General features: G+C 39.3%; 1 protein-coding gene across 10 annotated transcripts in view; it reads right to left on the reverse strand.

The window, feature by feature from the left end:
- The window catches only part of rapgef2b (Rap guanine nucleotide exchange factor 2b), a 120339-nt gene that overhangs the window by 2563 nt on the left and 92002 nt on the right, over nucleotides 1-25774 (reverse strand). For 4 of the 10 annotated variants that reach the window (XM_051918338.1, XM_051918336.1, XM_051918344.1 and 1 more), the window contains 22 exons: nucleotides 20860-21037; nucleotides 18936-19072; nucleotides 18046-18204; nucleotides 17587-17739; nucleotides 16779-16943; nucleotides 16594-16701; nucleotides 16291-16494; nucleotides 14797-14905; nucleotides 14319-14595; nucleotides 14082-14239; nucleotides 13644-13658; nucleotides 12793-13033; nucleotides 12300-12686; nucleotides 11990-12201; nucleotides 11516-11639; nucleotides 11079-11102; nucleotides 8652-8875; nucleotides 8148-8318; nucleotides 7884-8030; nucleotides 4854-5055; nucleotides 3706-4154; nucleotides 2705-3056 (listed from right to left, as the gene is read on the reverse strand). In XM_051918338.1, coding sequence (XP_051774298.1) covers nucleotides 2731-3056; nucleotides 3706-4154; nucleotides 4854-5055; nucleotides 7884-8030; nucleotides 8148-8318; nucleotides 8652-8875; nucleotides 11079-11102; nucleotides 11516-11639; nucleotides 11990-12201; nucleotides 12300-12686; nucleotides 12793-13033; nucleotides 13644-13658; nucleotides 14082-14239; nucleotides 14319-14595; nucleotides 14797-14905; nucleotides 16291-16494; nucleotides 16594-16701; nucleotides 16779-16943; nucleotides 17587-17739; nucleotides 18046-18204; nucleotides 18936-19072; nucleotides 20860-21037 — 4170 coding nt within the window. In that variant the 3' untranslated portion in view covers nucleotides 2705-2730. The remainder of the gene's footprint in view (nucleotides 1-2704; nucleotides 3057-3705; nucleotides 4155-4853; nucleotides 5056-7883; nucleotides 8031-8147; nucleotides 8319-8651; nucleotides 8876-11078; nucleotides 11103-11515; nucleotides 11640-11989; nucleotides 12202-12299; nucleotides 12687-12792; nucleotides 13034-13643; nucleotides 13659-14081; nucleotides 14240-14318; nucleotides 14596-14796; nucleotides 14906-16290; nucleotides 16495-16593; nucleotides 16702-16778; nucleotides 16944-17586; nucleotides 17740-18045; nucleotides 18205-18935; nucleotides 19073-20859; nucleotides 21038-25774) is intronic. The other 6 variants (XM_051918337.1, XM_051918340.1, XM_051918342.1 and 3 more) reach the window with 5 other exon arrangements.

Consider the following 25774-nt stretch of genomic DNA (forward strand, 5'->3'; position numbering starts at 1 on the left):
ATTTGCTGCATTGCAGATAGCTGCAGTACAGGCTGGGTAAAAAATATCGATTTCTCGATTTTAATCGATTCTCATTTTTATGAACCGATATTGATTCTTAATTCCCAAGAATCGATTAGTCTAGTCTGTTTTCAGTTGATGAATGAACAGCACATGTAGCGCGCCTCCCATCCAGTAAATCGCAATAATCTTTGTGCTTTGTTACTTTTGATATGAAGCAAAGTCTCAGATTTCAAATGACGTCTATCTCATTATAAGATTCAAAAAATAAATACCGCTTTGGCGCTGTTTAATGTGACGTTAAAGAGAAGCGGAAGCACGGAGCGCATGTGAACATCCTCTCCTCCGCTTTAATACCAGTTACAGCGCGAAATAAACATGACTAAACATCTGAAGGTATGTTAAAATATACAGTACAATTTACCGAAATCCGTATCATGTCTCGTGTAATAGCTCAATCAGTGTTTCAACCTCGGAAAGACGTCAGTAAAAGCTTGTAAACAATGTCACGTAAAGTCACATTTACCTCAGAAAAACATATTCAGTGATCATAAACTCATTAGTCCGCTAGAAAAATGAACTCTAGAAAGCAGAATTCTGATAAATATAGCTATGCACCGTTACATATTCATTATAATGTTCTTCAATATTTAATGCATGTTTGAATAAATCAGTTATGACAGCCACGATTTAAATGTATATTTTAAAAAACCGAATTGGAGTAGAAATATGATTATGTAATTCTAAACTTTATTTATTATAAAAAAAAACATAATTGAGTGTAATTTAAGTGTTTGTATATAAGTTATTTTTAACCTTCAACATTATAGTAAAGTAGTACCAACTGACTCCCATGTGTAGTTTACAGCATTAGTTGAGAGATTTTTTTCCTCTAGAAAATTTGCCATGTACTGTATCTAATATACTACATACAAAATAATCGATATCGAATCGTATTCATAATCGAATCAAATTAAAAGCATGTGAATAGAAATCGAATCGAATCGTGAAAATTGTGTCAATACCCAGCCCTAACAGGGATACTCATGTTGATGACGTAAGCATACCATAGTTTGTAACTAAATAATGCAATGCTAAAAAAAGAAAGAAAGAAAAAAAACAACAACATAGCAAGTAGACTGGATTTGGGGCTCAGACCAACAAAATATGAAAAGAATCCTAACTCAAATGGTGACTAATTTGAAATGCTTAACATAGGTGGCAACATATTAACAATCACTCACGAATGAGTCCTCAAACCCTATCTGTTTAATTATATAACTATAAAATTTTCTTCCAAGATGGCATACACACTGGATATACTTCCAATATACACACAAATTTACTATATGATAAATTAAAGGCACAGTATGTAGAATTTTCGCCACTAGAGGTCGCCTATTCAAAACAAAGGAGCAGCTTGATGACGCCAAGTTTTAGCGCTGAATCTTGGGAGATGTCGTCTTCACCTCACAGCCGGTGGAAAAGAATCGGTATGGGACTCGGGCAGAAATCATGTTCATGGATGAGATTATTAAAGGTACTGTAGCATGAAGCAGAGCGGGGCCGAGTGCTGTGGAAGCTGAACGAGGCCGCTGGAGCGATTGCTAATGAGAGACGATCGCGACACATGCCTCGAAAGCAGAGGAACTTTTATTATGCCGCAGTCGCCGCTTCCGCTTCTTCCAGTCAAACATACAAGGAAACACAGCTGTTTTATCATATTAGATACATATGAATGTTGCTGCCGAGAGAATGCTGTGAGACACTTGTTGCACACTGCAGTAAGCTAGATCAATTTTAGAATATCGTCTTTGGTGTTTCTACAAAATAAAATCGAGGGAAATCGAGGGTAACGCAGGGGTGACGTCACTGATAGGCAACGCACGGACAGTCGGACATGTCCATGTCCTGGTTAAAAATTGCTTATTTCTCTGGATTTGAACATCCATGGAAACATTTGGGATAATGTACGTACACAAGTCAACAAAATATATAGCACTGTTCTAGTGGTTTTTGGATATTTTAATCCAAAAAATTTTACATATTGTGCCTTTAATAATCTATGATTTGCTCAACTACATCATCTTGGAAGAACATGCATTCTGGGATTACCTTGCCTACAAAGATTACATGTATAACTGCCTTTGATTTTGGCCAAAATGTAAAGCAGCATAATCTTGGCTGTCTATAGGAAACGCACTTGGGTTTGGAACAAAGTCAGAGACAAACAATTAAATATAATAAGGAAATAAAATATCTCTGGCCGTACCATACCAAAGACAAACATGACAGGACAGGAAATACTTAAAAAAAATAAATAAATAAATACTGTGAAAATTCAGGATCTTTGTGCTGATAAGTACTAACACTATTTCATGGCTACCTGACAACACAAACATGACTTCAGGTTCTATCATGTGTTCAAGCGTTTATGATGGCAGATCTAGTGATTTTCCTGTGAGCACTGATGGGTGAGAGCCAATACACACGGCAGAGCGGGGAGCAATGACTGGGATGTTGCCACGGCGACGGGGGGCAGGCTGTCTCCGTGGCGACGCATGCACTGTGTGAGATGCTTTGGTGGTTGGTGATGGTGGGCAGGTGAAGGAGCTGTCCTCCTGGCATGCAGAGACCGTGACTCGTGTGCGTGGGGTGTGTGAGTGTGTGAGTGTGGAAGTAACTGGAGTTTGGGATGTTTTACCTTCCTGCTGGGGTGGTGTATGTAACTCATGGCCTGGGGGGAACTGCTGTGTGTGGACCTCTCCTCCTCTGAGCTCTGAGTTTGGGAGACAAGCACTCACCCTCCTCTTCCACCTCCTCTGCCTCCTCCTCTTCTCGGCCCCGGGGGTCCGGCGAGTGGGTGGGTTTTCCCGCAGCCGGGGGCTGCTGGGAGTCAGGGGAATGTGTGACAAGGCGGGAGCGCTGCAAGGCGGTGGTGTAGTCCGGGGGTCTCCTGCCTGAGTGAGCCGTGCCCTCGGTAACGTCCGTGATGGTCAGTGCCGTGTAGCCCGGCGGCGTGGGCGGAGGGTCCCGGTAACGGCCGTCCTTCCGTGCTGAGGGGAGGAGACGGACACCACAGTTCCGTTTAATATCCGTAACGCTTCTCATACACACGGACGGACACATGCAGACATGCACTAGATCAGGAAGGATTGTTTTTGTAGGTAGTCTGTGTTGTTCCACCTTGTAGTGTTCAACATGACAATTAAGTATTTAAAGTGAGGTTGTCTCAACCTGCAGCATGCTTCATTTTCATTGGAAATATGTTTTCAGCCTTTTCATGCAAAGATCGCGACGTCAGCTTTCAAAGCATTGAAATGCACAACACATAGGAAAGGACATACTGTAGAATTTGGTGTGGTTACTCTTAAAATAGTTACCCAAAAATGAAAATCTTTCTCCCAACACATCTTTCAAGTCAAATATGGTACCACACATAAGGTTTGACATTAAATTTTGATGTACAACCTGGCATGAAATCAATCAATATTTGATTTTTTTTGTCCATTATGAAGCTAGACAGAAATAGTCGGTATTAAATGTTACTAAATGGGAAAAAAAAGCTGTGTGATGCTTCTCATTTTGTGTTCTTTGGAAAAAATAAGACCATACAGCTTTGGATGAACATGAGGATGTGTAAATATTAACTATCATTTTTGGGTGAACTATCCCTTTAAACCAGATTCACGTGGCGACTCTTACCAATCACGGCCTTGGTGTTGCCTGCAGTGATGGGCGAGGGGCGTCGACTGTGCTGTCTGGACTCTTCTGAACCAGTGGAGGTGATGCTGCTGGTCTCTGGGTCTGTGGTCACATCTCTCCCTCCTCTTCGTTTGATGGTACCTGTGTCGCCCTCAGAGTCCTCACCCCAACATGCCGCCGAAGACGTAGAGGATGCGGACGCCCAGCTCCCTCTACTTCCCCACAGCCCTGCACCCTCTGCCAACGCCTCCCAGCTACGCCCCTGTTGCATGGTCTGAATGTTGTCGTGGGAGCCGCTGGAACATGAAGTCCAGCTGCCACGACCAGAATCAGCAGCGTCAAGAGACACACGGTCACCCTGGTCCTGGGTAAGCTCCTCTGAGCTGGGAGAAGACAGCACGGTGCCGCCCGCATACAGACCCCGGCAGTCCTGCATGGATGAGTAGGACCTGAAAAAAGAAGGGTAGAAGGATTTAGAAGGTTTAATAGTAATAATACATTGCCAGGTCATGATGGTCAACCAGTTTTCCAATAAAAAGCTTGTCGATTAGTAAGGCTGATGACTTCATATAGACTAAGGGTGCCAAACTCAGCTCCTGGAGGGCCACAGCCCTACATAGTTCAGTCCCAACCTTGCTCCAACACACATACCTGTAGTTTTTAAATAATCCTAAAGGACGTAATTACCTTGATCAAGTGCATTTAATTAGGGTTGAAGCTAAACTCTGTAGGAACTGAGGCCCTCCAGGAACTGAGGTTTGCACCCCTGATCTAGACATTTTCTTTCATATTTTTACGTGGTATTAGTATTTCCAGTGTGCATACTTAAATCCTCTGATAAATTAATCCCTTTTAATACACATTCAGATGGTCTGCCTTATTGCATTGAGTCTTTTGCTTTTTTGGTTTCCCTGCCACAAGTGTTGCACTTTTAACACTATGCAGCATTTAAAATATTTTTAAAAATAATTTTCAAGAACCCTGTATCCACAAGAACATGTCTTATGTAAATACTGCCTGAGAAATATGTCCGATTGGTGTCAGATAAGCTGAAAACCAGCCTAACTGATCCAGGGTTCCTAAAGACCAATTATCTGGTCATTCATGCAACACACCAAATAGTTGAGAAAGTAAAAAGTGGTGTTTACCCCAAACTGTACTGGTCAGGGTCAGCAGTCGCCCTGCGCTCTAGCCGGTGTCCACTGCCATGGCCCTCCGCAGCTATTCCTCCATACCGCTGCCTGCGTTCCTCTTGTCCCATGTCCAGGGAGGAGGTGCTCACCAGACTGGAGCGTGAGGAGATCTCACTGTGGCCAGAGTCTGACAGGTAATCACCAGCTCGTCCATAACCTGGCGAATGAGTACACAGAACAAGATGATAAGAAAACGGTTTGGCCCTAATACAGAGCCCTGTGGTACTCCAGTCTAAAACTGTCTCTTTTCACTTTAATAGGTTTCGTTCCAAACTCTAAAGAGCTACCTTGCTGGAAACCATCTACATGTACAGCTAATTTGTAAGAAAACTAATTCTAGTTTGATGTTAATGCAAGTGTACAACACAATACAACAACAGCACACAAAAATATTGAGAAAATAATTCAATTTCTCCTGACTCCATTTTCAAGAAAGAAACAGAAGTGCATTTATAATTTTTTTTTTTTTTTTTTGCAGTCTTAAAAATGCTGTCTACTAGACTTATGTCAGTGTTCACATAGTATTGCTAGATTTAGTGGTTGCAAAGTCATCAATTGAAATAATTAACTAACAATTGCACAATAGAATTTAAAAAAAGATATACCTTACAGCTTACAACATGATGAAACTGATGATAAAATAATAGTGCAAGATGTTATATATAGAAGATGTTGCAAGATTGTTATATATAGAAGATGTTATATTCATCCCCAGTTTCACAGACTAGGTTTAAGCTAGTCCTAGACTGAAATGCATGTTTGGGCTGTTTTAACTGAAAGCAACTTGCACTGAAATATCTTAAAATATGTCAGAGCCATTGTTTTGTCTCAAGATGCACACCAGTAATGTTTTTCTAGGGTATGTTTATAAAAGCTGCTTAAATACCCTCACTGAAATAAGGCCTAATCCTGGTTTAGCTTAAGCTCTGTCTGTGAAACTGGGCCTCAGGGTGTCAGAGAAGGTTCAACTCATAAAATGCACAACAAGTACACAAGTAGATCTTTCAGTCATTCATGTACTGAGACTACTCTATATCAAATAACTGTACAAAGTGTCATAAAACACTACGTTACTGCCAGAGCAAAGCATTACAGCCAAAACTCCCCTCTCTTAACCTAGCTGATCAAAACCAGGCAGTTACTTAAGTAGTGGAGAAGGCTGGGCCCTACAGTACACACACACACACACACACAGTTAAAGCACTAGCCTTTTTCTGTCAGCTAGGAGCAAAACAGGTGCAAAAACACTGTCTAGACTTGAGAGAGGTCACTCAAATGTCAGAATACACATGTATAAAATGTATAAAACCATTAGGAGAACCCCCAACAGACACTGTACTATATAGCACACTATATACTAAAAGTTTTGACACAAATGTTACTGACTATGCCAATCATACCACTGAAATATCTTAGGGAAAGTCTGAACTGAAAACAAAACATCTCATTGGCTGTGTATCAATACTGATGAGCTGCCAACCTAGACAGCAATTTTGGACAGGTTCCGATATTGCTCTAGTCAAACATACACTACTGTTCAAAAGTCTGGGGTCAGTTTTTTTTTTTTTTTTTTGAATGAATGAATGATTTAAATTAGTACTTTTATTCAAGAATGCGTTAAAATCAAAATTGACAGTTAAGACATTTATAATGTTATAAAAGATTTATATTTCAAATGAATGATGTTTATTAAAGGTGCAGTGTGTAAATTTTAGCAGCATCTAGCGGTGAGGTTGCGAATTGAAATACAGAGAAGCTACAGTGGCCGACAAAGGACAAAGATGTTGTCATCTGAGACAGCAGAGAGTAGCCAGTCAATCAAACACACTCTTTAGAGCAGTTTAGGGCTACTATAGAAACATGCCGGCGCAAAATAGCGACTTAACATGTAAGGGGACCCGCAGCATATGTAGATAGGAATGGCTAAAACATAAACATAGATATGTATATTATATTGCATTTATGTCAATAGATCCTCCTAAAATTTACACATTGCACCTTTAACGTTCTATTCGTCAAAGAATTCTGAATAAAATGGTTTCCAAAAAAATATTAAGCAGCACAACTTTTTAAAAGAAAGGAATACAAAAGAAATGTTTCTTGAGCACCAAATTAGCATATTAGAATGATTTCTGAAGGATCATGTGACACTGAAGACTGGAGTAACGGCTGCTGAAAATTCAGCTTTGCCATCACAGGAATAATTTACATTTTAAAATATATTCAAATAGAAAACAGGTATTTTAAAATGGCAATAACATTTCTAAAAATTACTAAAAAATATTTTTGATCAAATAAATGCAGCCTTGGTGAGCATGAAAGTTTCTTACAGACACCAAACTACCTCTATTGAATGATGTTTTAGTAGGCAGCTCACTACATTTTGAGACACAGCAATAATGATGCTTGTGTGAACTCTCTCAGGCTAAATCTGCATCTAGGCCCTGTTACCTGTTGGTGATTTTCTACAGAAGGAGGAAAAACCCTTCATACCATGGCTTCTTATAGCTGCGATGGCTGAATACAGGGCAAAACAGGTGAGTGATGAGAGACAGACATGTTATGTGACACAAATTCAAAAGGAAAGATGGAAAGTCGTGCATCTGTAACTTAGATGAGACACAAGCAGTGTTCCAATATATTTTGATTAACAGCACTGAAACATGTCAACCTTGGCAGAATATTCCATATCATATGTGTGACCTTTTTTTACCACTAGATGGCAGTAACAACATATTAAATAAGCTATGAAAACATGTTGGCACTAAGGGGCGCCAGCTATCAGAGAAATGAACTGCATGCCAGTGGTGAGGTAACACGCTGTCTTACAATATATTTCACTGCATGCCCACTATAGGCCTCTTATTCCACAGTTCACTGACAAGTCAATGGGGAAGATTAAATCAAGTGTGCAAAGACTAGAGGTTGAAGAAAAACAACATTTAAGTATACACCAAATGCCATAGTGTGTCTGTCTGTGTGTACCTTTCTTAGGTGAGCTGTGAGGAGACGTGGGAGGAGATGACAGCTGTGAGGAGTTGGACACACTGTCCTCTGTCTGTTTCCTGTGTCTCTCTCCTGCCTCCTCTGAAAGGGACAATATCTTCTTCAGAGACTGTGGTGAGCTTGTGCCTGTGCAAACAGAATAAGACAGAGCCTTATAAGAACCATTAATATACAGTAGAAGCATTAATATATTAGTATTGGACGACTTAATTACGTTAAAGTATCAAAAATACGTGGTCTTACCAAATGGTGGTAGGTCTTTGACCGGCACTTTCTTGCGAGATGGGTAGAGGGCTACGGCAGGCACTTGAAGCGCCTGGTTGGCTTTCTGAAGCTGCTGGCGCTGGTGGGTGGCGGCCCGTGCGACCACGGGCGATGTGTCAGGTCTCTTCCGGTCGCCGGAACTCTTCGGCACTGTGAAATAGAAAGGATCTATTTGTAGACAACGAGCTGAATTATATATCTTAATAATGAGGAAATAATTAACCCACCAGGGTCCAAAATGAACTTTTTACCAATGTTAAGTGAATGGTGGAAAAATGTACTCAGTATAAGTACTTCTTACTGGCCTTGAAACTGTATTTTGCTTTATAATTGTATACATTTTTTTGTACGAGTCATGACCAACACGCTATGGGGAATGCAGCTTTTTAATGTGTGGTAAAAATGTCTGTGGTGTGTTCTTCTTCACATGCTAGTATTTTTCTCCTATTTGTATTTGTGTGTGCATGCTTGCACCCTACTCACATGTGTTGATTGAGGGCTCACACTGCATTGAGAGTGTCTGCAGGCTCTCCTCGTTTGTCTCCAGGGTGAGGTTGGACAGGTATTGTTTGACCTTGCGTGCCATCTGTGCATCCTCGTACAGCTTCTTGGCATTGAGAAAGGAACTCCGTCTGACCCGTTTCTTGTGCCCGCCTGTCTGGGTTACATCCAGGACGGCCGCATTGGCACTGCCCTGGCTGAGTGACCTAAACACACACACATATTAGAGTTAAAGAAGCAGGCTGACTTTAATAGTGTGTAGTATGCTGATGCAGGATCAGATGCAATCTCTCAGTCTCTTTGACATGCAGTAAGTTGCATTCCTTGCAGCTTTAAAACAATCCAAACATTCCATGCATTTCACATCTCAGTCAATCAGGCAGTTAAACAAAAATGGGATGCTATGTAAACAAAAGAAGTATCATACTCTAACTTTGCATGATATTTAGAAAGAATCTCTGATTATATCCATTTTTTATTTTTTATTTTTTAATTTCTGGGGAAAAGCCTTGAACTATTATTTCTTTTATGCTTAAAGGAACATGAAAATAGGCTCATTTTCCAACTCCCCTAGAGTTAAACAGTTGAGTTTTACCGTTTTCGAATCCATTCAGCCGATGAGAGTCTAGTTCCTAGCCATATCGGCCTAGAAAATCGCAACTTTTCATTTTCCGTCGGTCTTAGTACACAATGTAACTAAGAGTCAAGTTTTAAATAGGAAAAATATCAAAACTCTTTGGTCATTTTTGAGCAAGATGCTAGCGGTCTAATCACATTCAATGAACTATGCTAAGCTATGCTAAAAGTGGTACCGCCAGACCCGGAGACCAGCTGAATGGATTCGAAAACGGTAAAACTCAACTGTTTAACTCTAGGGGAGTTGGAAAATGAGCCTATTTTCAAAAAAACGTGGAGTGTTCCTTTAAAGTTGCAGTCCGTAAGTTTTGTCTCTTTGTCGCCATCTCTGTTTGAAACCTGCAATTGTAGTTAGTTGCGGAATTATCATCTTTACGTAGGTTGTTCATTGGCACGGCTTCTCAGCGCGGATGAATCTAATGTTTTGAGGAGAATGTTTGGCTGTAAGTCACCGCACTGGCGGATACTGTACTTTGGAATCACAGATTGTAGTCTTGGAAGTATGACCAAAATAAGAATTTTCACCAAAAAATCCTAACAAGTAACAAATCTGCCAATTTTTTTCTGATCAACTGAGGAAAAAAAGCATTACAATAAATCATGCTACCAATTGAGATTAAATCTAACGATCGCTTAGCTCATATCACATCAAACCGTGCAAATTATTGTTATACTTTGTTCTCAAATTGTTAATGTTAACAACATAAGAATTGCGTGACTATGTGTACTTAGTGTGTATTAGCGTTACATGTAGATTTCAATTTCTGTACAGTCTAATCTTTAACGTTAATTTGTCATACCATACAATCCACCATCAAAATTATGTTTAATTATTCCAGCTGCTGTTAGAAAAGGCTATAAATGATCCGTCACCTGCAGCATCCTCACATATAGCCTACTAGCTGGAACTCCTTTATGTAAACAGACGTGACGTAATGACGCAAAGATGAACAGCTACATGCTCGAATTTCCCGCGGAAACCTACCAGTACCTCTCGAATAAGATTATTACAAGCTTACCATTGTGAATCGGGCTAAGGTAAAGAGGTAGTTTTGAACACTGGCTGGTTATGTACTTGCTCAAAAATTGATTTTGGATCATTTTTTTACCAAAAAAAAAAAAAAAGTTACGGACTGCACTGCAGCTTTAAAGGTGAAGTGCATTATTTCTGCACCACTAGCATAATTTAGGTCTTTGTATATTAAGCTAGAATAGGAAAAAGCATTTAACACACTTAGAACTTAGTACTTATAAAAGACAGGGTTTGCATCCATACGCAATCTTAGTCACTATTTAAAAAATAATAAATTTAGTTTAAACTAAGGAAAATAATAATAAAAAAAAAAAAAAAAAGTCACAAGACTGCAAATACTTAGTAGAAGACGTGCAGCTATGTTAAGTAGTTTAGCTGGAAGGGGCACGTTAAATCACTTTTGCTAAAAATGGATCATGGGACATCAAATTAATAAATGAGCTGGAACCAAACAACTGTAAATAAATTCATGCATACTGGTAGGGTCATGTTTGTGAAACATTCAAAATCGATGGCAATAATACAACAGAAACATTAGGATGTGTTTTAGAATGAGGTGAGTTTATTCAATGACCCTGAGTAGCAAAAGTGATGGTAGTCAAATGCTTGGATGGGATCCGTCAGAGCAGAAGCATTCTCAAATGAACCAGAAAAAGAAAAAATAAAGGATGGTGAGGAGCCAGCCCAAATTAAAGGAGGGGGCACACATGAGGCCAAAGGTGAGAGTTCACCATACTCACCCTAAACTCCTCCATTTCTTCTTCCTGTAAGGGAGAGCCATGAATAGTGAAGTGTGGGGCAGAGAGGGTGGACGAAGAGAGAAATGGGGGAGAGAGAAAGCCCATGAGAGAAAGAGAGGGAGACACACTTAGATGAGGAGAAACAGACCAAGGGTACCAGGTTGAGGTGCATCAGAGACCAAGAGAGACAGTAACTTCTCTGACAATAATGCAGACAAAGAGAAACATACACAATGGTTTGACTCTCTTGTACGTAAACATCACAAACACTTCAACGTTGCAAAAAACCTTAGTAAAAGCCTGTGCGTGGAAGCGTGAGGTGAGAGCTGTACACATCGCAGTAAGTGTGCACTAAAAGCTACTCAGTGGTGTGAAGAGTCCAGCCTGAAAGAAAGGCAAAGAAGTCATTGCAGCAGTCAGATCAGGAAAGCACTCACCTGGTTCTGAACATCAGAGCAGGGTCCATGTTTACAGCTGCCATCCGGCCTACATGTCTGATTTCTTTAGCAATCATCCGCAGCTTCTCAAAGTTCACCAAACCGTCAACCTTCGAGTCATTCCCTAGAGTCAGCAATAAAGAAAGGGCTCATATCATATCATTTACACTCTTGTACTACAAACCATGTTTGCATGTGAAATAAACATCCTTCAGTAACAGCCTCTTTGTAATCCTTACATTAAATGCACCGCACAAACTATAAAGATCAAACAGAAATAGTCCTAATTAGAAACAAACCTCAAAAGCTATGCAGAGTTGTAGGTGCTTTTCATAGAATATAAAGCTATTTTATCTACCTGACACAATCTTTGTTTACTATTACTGAAAAATTCCCAAAACTAAGAGATGTTCAATAATAAACAAACGTGGATACTATATATGTCCTCACCTACATCAGTGAGAACTATCGTACCTTCATGCAGGAAGGTGAGATCCTTCTTGATTACAGGGAAGAGTGGGATTATGGGTGGCTGCAGGTTCTGGCTGTTAAGAAGGTTCCGGTACTTTGCCATATTCCTGGAGGGATCAAATAGGTCTTGAAGATCACTAAACAGCTTCTCATATTTACTGGGCAACTTCTCCCATGTGCCTCTCAGCCTGGACACCGGTGCCAAATTCAGACCACTGGAAAAGATGCACAACGCCATTGTTATTTGGGACACCAAAAAGGGTCTTCAATTTAACCCTACATTTTTTACTCTTGAACTTAAGTCTCATTTTACCTGATGATGGCAAACATGGAGTTGAAGTTCTTGCACTCGCGGCAATGCAGTGCAATTTTAATGAAGTGCTTGATGATCTTCATGCGTTTGAGCTGGTTGGGCTCACGCACCACTTCTGTGGCCACCCAGAAGGTCTCCCGATTGATGGCTTCCTCAAAGAGCTTGAGACTGGGGGGCCCAGTTAGGCGAGTTTTCAGCTTAAACAGGTCATCAATGTACTCGGTGGGCTCGATGGCACAGAACAACTCGAAGGCGCGCATGGAAAGCTGGGTCGCCACTTCCACCGTGCTGAGTTGCAGCAGGCTGATCTGGCTCTCCCGTAGTAGTTCCTGGGCATCTTCATCTGAGCACAGTGTCTCTGTCTCCATGTTGCTTTTCAGGTAGTACCTGCATGTTAAATGGAGAGGTCAACAAGTGTCTTAAGTGATTTGCCTCTGAAACAGAAATATTTCAGAAATTGTACATAATGGCCATAAGGGCTCTAAGGCAGCACCTGCCACTCAGCTGGATCCTGTCGGCTAGTTTGGAGAGTTGTTCAGGAAGTCGCCGCTGCTTGATAACGCCCTCAGGAGTGACTGACACCTCGCACAACGAATAGGCTTCAGCTGCAGCAGTCAAGGCAAACTCTCGGATGGCCTGAGCTACGACTTCTTTTGCTGTGGTGTCCTTCCCAATCATGATGTACCGACTTTGCTGGTCTGCCTTGAACACTCGCAATACCTGGTCTGACATGTCTAAAGAACAGAGAAATTACTAGCATCAAGTCTTTATCTGGATGGAAGTCCACTTATTATGCATTTCCCATGATCATTTTACATTACCAATGAACATATGTCGCTTTCACACTTGGTATGTTTGAGTGAGTCCGAATCTTAACTAGATTTGTGGACAGTCAAGAACTGATCCACTTCTGAATGTCTACAATGTAATCAATTTATACATTATCTGTACATCAACCACTTACCTGACTTTGTTTAACATTAACCCATCATCAAAAACTTCTTTTATAAATTGTACAGTTTTCTTGGCGCATATGCATGTTCAGAAGACACCTTCACACCAAGCAAACAAATCAACTTTCAAGGTCAATCAACAAAACCTCTAGTGTGAAAGCGGCATGAATCAGTGAAAAAGAATCAATTAACTAAAGAATTTTGATAAATCCCACCAAATGCAATGTGTTCACAGATTAAGACCTGATTGAATCCCACCAAACCGTGCAGCATAAAGAACTTTGGATAGCAAAATCATTGTCAAAATTGACCAGACAAGTTCACTGAAGATGATTGTGATTAGAAAAATGAAAGTTAAGGAACCTCTGACGGGGCAAGATCAAATACTTACTTATAGGTACTGCTTCTGAAAGAGGACATTCAGGACAGCATGAACATCTTATTAAATATGCATGTACTGAGATTAAACTTCTTTGAAGGGTTCTGTAGATGCCCTCAAGGAAAGTGCAAGGTAAGATATCACACGAATATATTTAAACTATTCTGGCAAAGATCTCAACTGTCTTTATTTACTGACTCAAAGTCTGTTCACTCATAAGAAGGTTGTCAAACCTAGATGGATAAATTCCTGGATCAAATGATTATTGGCTAAATCCTATCCCTAGGGAAATGATTGTTGAATGCTCTTCACCCCTTAAGCCCAACCTAAAGCCACAGCCAAACTCTAACCCTAACATCTCAGTGGTTGATAAGAATGTTGTTCCAGAACCAACAAGGATGTTGATGCAATAACATATCCTACTTTGTAAAACCACATAAAGCGTCTTACCAGGTTGGTTGTTGAAGTCGAGTATGCGATGGTGTGACTGCAGCAGGTCAGGGTTGCTTGATGAAAGGTTTCCACTGACAGGAAGAGCAGGAGGGATCTGCTTTGACTGCTTTAGCCCTACAATGCTGTCATCCTGGGACTGTCCCACCCCAACATCACTGTGAACAAACCAGAAGAGTTATACACTGCGGTGGACCAAATTGCCAATAGAGCTTTCATACATCAAGCTCATCTTACTTGTAAGGTTTGGGTGGAAGAATACTGGTCAGTGTCTTGTCGAAGATCTTCTTCAGCTTGTTTCTGCCACCTACGGTGTTGGCCTTGGCTTTCTTACTAGCTTTCTCAAGACCCATGACCTGCTCAACATCCACAGCCAGGTCAGGGATGGAGTAACGACTGGCTTTCTTAATGTCCCCGATTTTAGGGATGTGAGGTGCCCCGTTTTTCCTGTCTGGCTCCTCCTCCTGTTCTTGCTCCTGGTCCTGTTCAGGTCTGGCCAGTAGCTCCTTAAACACTGAGAGTAGAGAACACAGCACAAAGATAGAGATTTAACAATGTCATCTAACATTTTCAAAAAACAAATAGTCAAAAGCAACTACAACTACATTTTCCCCTACTGCAAAAGGAAGGAGAGCTAACTGGCAAGTTTTGGATAAAGCGTGTTTTGGGTCTAAATGACTGTGCAGCTGTGGTAATTTCAGCCAGTGTAACTTACCTAAGAGATTGGTTTTCACAGTAATGGACAGGTGCGTGTTGTTTTTGAGAATCTCGTTGGCTTTGGATAGCGGCACATTTTCAAAGTTTTGCCCATTTACCTCTAGTATCTGGGGAACAAAATGGAAATCCAAGGTCTCAATCAACATTGCAGCTGGGCCAGTTGATAAATACACATAAAACATAATGTTCTAAAATTTTAGTACACTTTCCAGAGAGCAGTTTGTGGCAATATACGTCACTTAATAAAATCATCTCAGTGAGGTGAGGTATGCTGAGTGACTCTTATTCAGTGTTGCTTATTTTTAATGCGAAAGGACCTTTTTCATTCATTCATTCATTTATTCATTCATTCATTCATTCATTCAAACTGACACCAATGACACACACAAACAAGTACAGGTCCACGTTCACATTAGCAGCCAATCAATATGGGTTTTACTGACCAATATCTACTGATATCTAGAGAGCATGATAGCTGATGGCAGATTCTAATACTGATACGTTACATAACACAATTTAATAACAGCAAAAAGGTTCACAAAATTCATATATTATATATATATATATATATATATATATATATATATATATATATATATATATATATATATATATATAAGCACAGGAAATTCTGATGGAAATTATTTCTTTTCTCTTTTTTATGCCCACTTTTTAGTTTTTGAAAATGCACACTTGTTGATTTTGTCATAGAAAGTTTTGTTTTTGTAAAATGGTGACCATGGACGTCAGTTTACAAGCCTCATGTTCTCCATGATTATTATTATTGGTGTGTGTTCCCTTGTTACCAATTACACAAAAAGAAATTAAATGAAAACTTATTCTAAACAATATTTACTCAAAATTTAAACAAATTGTTTATCCATTGTCAAAGCTGTTAACTGATACAAGGGGGAACTACCACATCTTTTAATTGGCTAAGCGGACACAGTTATTATCAATAATCTCAAAACGGTGAATCTGATTAGCATTCAGATCAATCAACATTCTTCTTGTAGTTCGGAGGGCAAATAGATAGCAACTCATTAAACAGCTTTATGAGCAAAATACCACATAGAGTAAAGGGCAAAAAGAAACAGTGTGACATACTCAATTAATCTGAAATCACATTTTCCACTTGTGTGAAGGAGGGAAGAAGTGTGGCAGACAGATTCAGACTACAGAACAAGTTGAGGGGCTGAAACTTATGTGCTTTTATGTTTGAAAGACAGGCTGAATGGAAACAAAATCATAAGATGAGGTTTTTGCTTTTCTTCTTTATGATTTAGGGCAGTATGCTCTCAGTGCTGTGACTAACTCTGCTTTCACCGGTTGACAATGCCAATTACAAATGCTCTCACACAATGTTTTCCACTTCCAGTCCCACACTGCTATTACTGCTCCTAATGCCACAGCAAGTTGCTATTACGGTGTCAATTTAACAACTATTTCTGTAGCTTACTTCAGATCCTGCATAGTGCTGGTGTGACATTACCTGATCTCCTCTTTTAAGGCCGGCCTCTGCAGCTTTGCTGCCTGGCTCCACGCTGTCAATGAAAATGCGAAAGCCCTTCTCTGAACCCCCCAGCAGGGTGAAGGCCAGGGGGGCTTCCCTCGAGGGTTTTGTCAGGGTCACCACCCGCAGTTTAGCTTTGGCAGCACATGCTATGTTTAACAGTCTTAGGTGCCCACACATTTTCTGGTTCAAAGAGAGGCATTACATGAGATTTTTACAGTCAACACGGCCACAAAGCTGAAGATCACCAAGGAATTTAAGGTTTTATTGCACACAACTGACCTCTCTCTCCAGATTGTACTCGAACTCCTCAAGAAAATGTGTCATTGCGGGGTCGCCCTCAAAATCGTTGAAGTGATTGTTCACCCACAGCAAGACTACCCGTGTAACCTGATGAAATGTGAGGTTACTAATCATTCAATCGAGAACTGATTGATTTGAATGCTTGAATAAGTGTGTCTATGTACCTTGTCCCTGAGGCTGGGGTCATGGAACCACTCCAACAGTTTCTTGCCCACCACCATGGGGCTTGGCAGGAAGGTGCGGTAGGTAAGCAGGAAGTCCTCGATGTAGGTGGGGTCGACCACTGAGTGCTCTTCTACAAGGTGCATGGTAAGACGCTCCGGTGTGCCCTGTAAAAACCAAATATACTCTTTAAAAGATGCCAAAGCAATGCATTTTAAATTTTGGCTCTGATTTGTAGTTGGCCAGAAGAACTATTCAGTTTCATTGTTGTTGGGCAAATTTCCCTCAGCTCCCATCGTTGAGGTATTGGACTTGTAAAATATATTTGATATTCAGTCCATATACTGTATGCCTCTACTGTGCTAAGCATATTTCCATGTTTAGGAATCAATAAATGGCTATGTTCAATGCATCTGTGTAAATCAGGGCAAATGCCATGTCAATCGAGAGTGCAAGTCAACGTTTCCTATAGAACAGTTTTTGCAGCGTGGCACAACTTGGCTCATCTCATTGGACACAATTCAGACTGCAAACTCACAACTAGAATAAAATATCATTTCCTTTTGCAGAAGTGCCACAAAATAGAGGTGCAGGAAACACTGGTATAAGTATTAAATCCTTAAGCTTATGTGAGCTATTAACGGACCTCATGACAGGTAACATCCGTTCTAGGAAAATGATTATAAAAAAATTACAATTCTCTAGTCAGGATAGCCTTTTTTGTCACTTAAGCTACATTTCTGAACATTTCTTTACCTCTGGGTATGAAAAAAAAACAAACTTGTCACACATTATAAGTTGGGTTCTCACCTTGATGACAATGTGTCCTTTTCTGGTGCCTGTGCGGTCAAGCTCACGGTGTTCCTTCACCATCACAATCTCACCCTCTTCTTCCACCTTCTGCATATTTTTCTCTACTTGGTTAAGGATACAGCAGTAATCTTGCTGTGCTATGCAAACAAACTGACAGAGAAAGCAAGAGTGAGCAAGAAGACACAAACCGTGAGGGGAAAGTAAATCAGTTTTACGATGCAGCAGTATATTCAAATGATTTCCCCATGATAATTAAACCAGTGCACTGAAACAGAGACAAGATTTCATTATTTCTAATTTTTCACTAATCACCTCTATTATTCTTATGCTTAATGAATGGACAGAGCCACATCACTTCTGCAGTAAATGAGTCATTACAAACAGTTAAAATAGTTTGGGCGGGGATAAGAGACATTCTTCTTCTTTTTTTTTTTTTTGTAGTATTGTTTGATTCACCTGGCAGTCATCCACCTTGGTCTTCATCACCCCCTTCATGTACTCTTTCTCCATGGTGGGGGACACACCAAAGCTGTTGCCCATGCACAGGATTTCCGTCCGGCCATCTGGGTGCGTCACCTCCACTGAGCCATTCAGAATCACAGACCATGAGTCCAGCTACAACAAAGGTACAATGCAAAGTTAACAGTAAGACACAAGCATTTAATGTGATATTACAATTTAAATCATTTTCAGGTTGCAATACGTAACATAAACCTTTGTGGTGAAATACAAAGCTTGTGCACAGGAACTTAGGTATGTGCTGCTGCTTTTTTTGTTTTGAGGATTTATAACAGCAAAGAACATGTCATCACAATGAACTGTATGAGCCTCAAGCTCTGTCCTGCTTTCAATTATATAGATGCATTAGGGGGGAAAATGGCTCTTTTTGGCATGTCAATACTGAGATAAGGAGATAAGTGATTCCCGCTGTACCGCGGGCATCTTGTAATCTCAAGATGTTGAATGCTGGCATCCATTCAGGTTTAACAGTGCAGAAGCTAAATGGCTGATTGGTTGTGACGAAAGGGGGGGATGACAGTACATGTAAGCGATTCCACAGAATCAAGATTAGCACGAGACTGAAGTGAAAGCTGGTGAAATTTTAAAAATGACGACATAACTTCAAAAAAAGAAAAAGAAAAAAAAGTGACAGGATTAACGTTAAAGAAAGAACTAAAATGGGATTAGTGTGAAAAGCTACGCTAACAGCTATCGATATAGGAAAAAGTGCAGGGTATGTACTACACATACTAGGCCACACATATCGATTAAAGGTTAAATTGATGCTTCATGTAAGAGCAGAAAGGCTAATGCCACTGGGTCATGTCATGGTAAGTGTGACCGACCTCTTCGCCATCATTAAGGACGATTGTGCCGGCCCGTTCCACCACAGCAAACACCATGACAGCACAAAGCTCCCTCCTGACGGACATGGTCATGTTGGCAAAGGCCGGAAGCTGGTGCATGAACTCCAACAGTTGCTCTGAAGAAACAGAGTGAGAAATAAGAAGTGAAAGATACAATTAAGACTAAGTAGGATACATGAGAGTCTCTGAAAGTCTTTCATTGATATTTGTTCTCTCTTATCAGATGCAGTTTGTTCTTCCCACATGGAGAACGGAAAACATTCTTTCCATGGCTATAAAAATAACAGCAACCAAGCATTGAATGCATTATTAATATGAAGCTATTTCTGAAAACCGGCTAATCCTGCTATGCAATATACAGGACATATTATACACGACAAAATCCATTTCCACAGTGACAAAGAACTGACAGTAGTTTCTTCAACTATGGACACTTCCCAGGGGTTGATTTTTATAAAAACTAGCACATTTTTTCTTTTTCTTTTTTATTATATGGAGGTCAAAATAAAACTGTCATAGAAACTATATACTGATCCATGTCTTGGACAATTTTTGATACCTTTGAAATGTTTGAATTTTGGGGGGAACAGGGGGGAAGATTAGACGATTCTAACTAAGGACCCTGGCCAGTAAGGGTGCCACAGTGGTGCCCATGGTTTTATGTATAGACTGTATTGTTTTACTCTACTGGATGTTCAATCTTAAAATTTGAAAATTCATAATAAAAATAGCACTGATTTTTAAAAACTGCAGCATGATGATCAAGACTAAGAGTAAAATAAAGCATTTAAATATAGTGCATGAAAATTATTTCTTTAATTATCAAATTTTAGACATATTAGAACTGCCCCTCAGTTGCTGTCATTTCCATTGATTTAATCAAAAGTTGATATAGTTGACAACAGTGTCAGTGAAGAGCTTGAGATAAAATTTGTGAAAAGAAAACAAATACATTTTAAGATAATTAAATGTGTATAATGTGTATAAGAATAAAATAGAGCCTGACATTTTATTCCAATAATGCTTAATGTGATTTTCACTGCAGAATGTTATTAAATACAACACATCATTTGAGATGTGGCAGAAATGACACTGTGATGGAAATAATGACCTGATGGATAATTTTTCCCCCCTGTTATTTACGTATATACACTGTTGAATATTGTTAGTGGACAAATTAAATCAGTTAGTGAGAATGTGAAATGTGTGTTTTAAGAGAGTTAATTGTCTTACAGTCTACAGTGCCAAAAGTACTCATTGTTAGAGAAACACCCATTTCCATTTTTTGACAAGTTTTCCTGTCTCTTTTTGACAGCCTAGCCAGTGTGCTCGTCATTTTGTTGCACAGAACATGGTTCATTAAACCTCTTGTGTCCATTCATTCCAATATAATCATTATTTAACAATCAATACGAATAAATGGAACTGGCCAGCAAGATAATAGTTTTTCTATAGCAAGTTAATAGTTATTCCTTCCATGCTTGACAGACCAACTAAATCAAGTATCTGGTTTTAGCTAGTGTGACAGGGCTGCCCAAAGCCCTGAGTGATTCAATTGAGAACAAGAAGAGAAAAGACAAGAGATTTTGCTCCGTGCTCATGGCCTGTCTGGGTACTCGATGACCTGTGCTTGGCACGGCACCACTGAAGCGTAGCTGTAGATGCAGCTCAGCCAATCAAATTTTAATGTGCTCCAAGAGACTCGACTGAGAGGGTGACCTACAAAAAAACAACACATCTCCCCCTCATGCTTTTCCTTTTGTAGTCTCTCCGACCTTTTGTTGCCTTCTTCTCCTGGCAAATTATTTCATTGCTTCCAAGAATCTCCACTTCTAGTGTTTGCATTATGTTCTAGTAAAGGATCTTTGCCAACGTTTTTCAAGATTATATGGGAATCGCTCACCTATGTCATCATCCGTTCGGTCCATGGGGTCTTTCTCCAGACAGTCTCGGACGATGTCTCGACTCATGAGGGGATCTGAGGCACGTTCAATATCTTCCTCATCGTCATCCTCCTCGGAGTCAACGGCCGTCTCGGGCAGGCCGCTGAGGTCCATGTCGCCGGGCTCACTCTCGGTGGCCTATGTGTAAGAAAACTTCAGTCAATCATAATAAAGTATTTTGGACTTTTTATTTGTTTGTTTTAGATCTGTAAGTCACTGTGGAGTTTCTGCTAAATTAATACATTTATCCTGAACACTGAAACTGATCACTGCCCTAACATCAGTAACTAAACTGATTTCAAAAGCATCTGAAATTGGAAAAAAAAAAGATTAAAGAAAACCAAGTCATTTTCCATTAATTCATAATCAAAAGGAAATGTCAAAAGGACATGTCTAGCAGCAACCCTAGAGACAAAAAAAAAAATTCTAAGGCAGCAACTAACAAACCACATAACCAAGCACAGGTAACAACAACAATATTTTCTGATACTTGACAGAGAGAGAGAGATGTTTGAAATCCTTGTTTGAGAAAATACAACCCATTACTCCAACAGCACATGGCCCAACCTTAGAAGGTAGGCAACAAAAGAAAGACCCATCCTGTCGTGTACGCCACAATCTCCTGTCACAACCAAGCCTGATTCGCTCTCACCTGACCGAGGATTCCCAGCGATGCTCTATTCCTGCCTGTAACTGCCCACAATGTCGCCTTGACCAACTGCTTGCAGAAGCCGGGTCCCAGCCGCATCTTTAGAGCTCGGTCTTCCAGCCACTTTTAATTTTTTAAGCCCCTCGATCTGGGCTCACACAAACGCATGTCATTTTGACTTAAATGACCTGCATTACTCATCAAATATTCAGACTGTGCTGAAAGCAGCCACTCAGAGGGCGAATGGGGCGGGGCGATGTGAGGCTGGGCTCTTTTTGAGGGTGGAGACAGGGGAGTGGGGGAGGATGTCGGTGACAGGTGGCAAAATGGACTAATATTAAAAAAAAAAAAAAAGAGGGCTATATCTATCCAATAGCATCCCTCTTAAGATGGTCAACACAACTTGTGGGAACAGATAACCTAAAAATAACAATTTTGTCATCAATTACACCCTCATGCCGTTCCAAACCTGTATGACTTTCTTTATTCACCAGAATACAAAAGTGGTGATCTCGTATTCTTGAACATTATATATATATATATATATATATATATTTTTTTTTTTTTTTTTTTTTTTCCTGAATCTGATTTTGTTTTATGAACTTCTGAATAAATAACTTCCATATTGGACTGATATGGTTCTGAACTTCAAATCACTGACTCAATGATCTGGTCACAGCGGTTAACAGCTCACTTGAGGTGATTATCAATTACAATTCAAGTGAATAACTTAATTTAAATCTGTTCCTGGAAAAATAAATAAATAAAATAAAATAAACTATTGTAATGCCTCAGAGACACACAAGTCCCACTTTTATGGTTGTTTTATATCCTTTTTTAAGGCTTAATGGCTCAATGCAATTGAATAAAAAAGATAATTTCTCCTTGTGTTCAATGTAACAAGGTCATACAGGTCTGGAACGGCATGATGGTGAGTAAATGAATATTGGGAGAATGTTTCCTTTAAGGTCCTCAAGAAAAGCTCCATGAGCTCACAGATGCTCGATAACCCTGTGGCATACAATTATCCAGAAGCTCAGACTGTTAAAACATGAGCAGAGATCTATGAATGAGCAGTATTTACAATGACAGACAATCTCAAATGCTATATCCATCAATTTGCAGGAAACCCGAGTAATTCCCTACTCTCAACTATGAATTAAATATGCATTCTCTAGGCATTTAGCCACTGGTGCATGGCGACTGGATATCTACGTGCTTAAACAACAGCAATCTTGTTGAAGAAAGGTAACAATGACTGTTGATTAATGCTGTTTCAAGATCTTAAAATCAATATACTAAGCAGTCGCCCATTAACTGAACCTTTTGGGATTTACATTACAACACATATCCATCCAGACATGGTTAGGTTGATGACTCGCTCTGAAACTGAATGCACTCAAGTCAAACCAACTACGTTGGGGTCGTCCAATCAGTTTTCCTACTGTACTGACGAGATGCAAATCAAACACCACCACTGATGCAGACTAAGCAAGAGTCAAGCTGGCTTCTCTTATGAAAACCATTTAGGAACTAATCAGGAAAGACAAACATATGGGCTGTTAATACATTGTGGCTGGTGAAAGGACCGATTTATTTTTCAAAATGCCATGGCTGGTGCGATCCATAGCGCTGTTTGGGCGGCTAAGATGAGCGTGAAGGGAACATTAATTTTTTAGCAGGGCTATTCTTGGATCAATGCTTTCAAGCCTCCCTGAAGAACCTGCATCATTATTTATTCAAATGTATTAAAAAAAAAAAAGTGACCGTTTTGACAGCCACATTGAGGATATGGGCCATTACTCTTGACAATAGAGGCCTGAAGTATTTTAAGATGCTTGGGGTCCAAAAGTCTCACCACTAGTGAAAATGCTTCTTCTATTGTCTATTATTGTGATTTGATCAAAATAATCAATTCAAATTGAGGGAAAATTAGCATACATTTCTGAAAGTCTTGCATTGTGCATTGCTGTAATTTTGCCACAGTGATGGGATGTTCTTAGGCATGATGCACCACCTTTTGTGGCTTGTTGCTTTTATAAAATGGCAATATGATAATAGACACTAATGTTATAATAGATAATAAATAATTATAATAAATAATAAAATGTTTTAATGATAATGTACAGTTTTTACATTAAGTAATATAGTGCTATACAGCAATTAATTAGCTTAACTGTAGCCTGTTTATGGCTGCCAGGCAGACACATGAATAAAAGAAGGTGCAGTTTCAGCTTCAAACGCTGCTCATCCAATCAGAATTTAGAGTTGGAAATCCATTTTATATTGGCAACATTTCATACAGCTTGCTCTTGTTTTATGAGACGTGGATCACATGGAGAGGTGAGGAGCATTGTAGTAAAGTGGGGTGTAGAGCAGGGAGATCACAACCTCTTTTTCACAAGGACACCGTCCAGCTGTTAATTAGCCTATAACAGATGGCCACCAGGCCAGGATCGTGGACACTGCATAAACTGAATTATCTCCCATACACCTTTGCACACAGCCCGCCGCAAAAACATCCGCAAACACATCACACAAGGAAATCAATTAAACTTCCAGGCAAATACCAAGCCAAACACAATTAATAAGATTAATGGAGGAAAACAGACATTTTATAGACTGACACAAATATGTAAAAGGCAAATGGGGTTCTTCTGTTTTAATCTCATTGGCTCAGTTTCACAGGTCATTGGTTCAGGTTTAGTTATAGTGACAAATGTTTACCATGGAACATGCATACTGATAAAATATGTACCTTGAATGCACTGTAAGAAGATTTGGATAAAAGCATCTGCCAAATGAATAAAATGTAAATGAAATAAATGAATGAGGGATGAAATTTGCACAATCATTAAAGAAATAGTTCACCCAAAAATAATAATAATTAAAAAAAAAATCAATATATGTGACCATGGACCACAAAACCAGTCATAAGTATCATATTTTTGAATGGAATAAGCTTTCCATTGATGTATGGTTTGTTAGGATAGGACAATATTTGGCTGAGATACAACTATTTGAAAATCTGGAATCTGAGGGTGCAAAAAAAAAAAAAAAAAAAAAAAAAAAAAAAAAAAAATCTAAATATTGAGAAAATCGCCTTTAAAGTTGTCCAAACGAAGTCCTTAGCAATGCACATCCATTCACAAAAATACATTTTTGATATATTTACGGTAGGAATTTTACAAAATATCTTCATGGAGCATGATCTTTACTTAATATACTATATATATATTTTTGGCATAAAAGAAAAATCGATAATTTTGACCCATACAATGTATTGTTGGCTATTGCTACAAATATACCTGTGCGACTTATGGTTTTGTGGTCTAGGGTCACATATATGTATATTTTTTTAAATAAATGAATACTTTCACTCAGCAAGGATGCATTAAATTGATCCTAAACAAAAGTGAGATTAAAGACATTTATAAAGTTACAAATGATTTCTATTTCACATAAATGCTGTTCTTTTGAACTTTCTATTTATCAAAGAATCTTGAAAAAAAAAAAAAAAACTTTTTCCACAAAAAATATTAAGCAGCATGTCTGTTTTCAACATTGATGATAATAAAATGTTTCTTGAGCATCAAATCAGATTAGTATGATTTCTGAAGGATCATGTGACACTAAAGACTGGAGTAATGATGCTGAAAATTCAGCATTGCCAACACAGGAATTAATTACATCTCAAAATATATTGAAATGGAAAACAGTTTAACAGTTATTTTAAACTGCAATTAGATTTCACAATATTACTGTTTTACTGTATTTTTGATTAAACAAAATGCAGCCTTGGTGAGCATAAGAGACTTTTTTTTACAAAAACATTCAGTTCAGTTTCTGACAAAGCCTCAGAAAACTCTAAATAAAGAGCTTTTACTGTGATTTTTAACTGACTTGGATACTATGAACTATGTATCACTGTGCACTTAGTGAGAAATTGCACGTTCTGTTATTCATGTGTCTGCCTGCCTACTCAAAAATTCTCATTTCGGGTTACACAAAACAACATGAGAGCCAAGAAATGTTTACTCTTTTTCCTTTGGTAAACTATTCCTCTATTAGTCCTAGCTGCATTAGTCCTAGAGGCATAAACCAGTAAAAACTGTCAAATGCTGTCAGCTCAGAGCATTAAGTATGTCGCATTTTGATGGCATGTGTCACAAAGCTGCTACTCCTACATTACCCAAAGACAAGGTGTCTAGCAGGGAATGGTGTTG

The sequence above is a fragment of the Ctenopharyngodon idella genome, chromosome 14 (genome assembly GCF_019924925.1).
Source record: "Ctenopharyngodon idella isolate HZGC_01 chromosome 14, HZGC01, whole genome shotgun sequence".
NCBI lineage: Eukaryota > Metazoa > Chordata > Actinopteri > Cypriniformes > Xenocyprididae > Ctenopharyngodon > Ctenopharyngodon idella.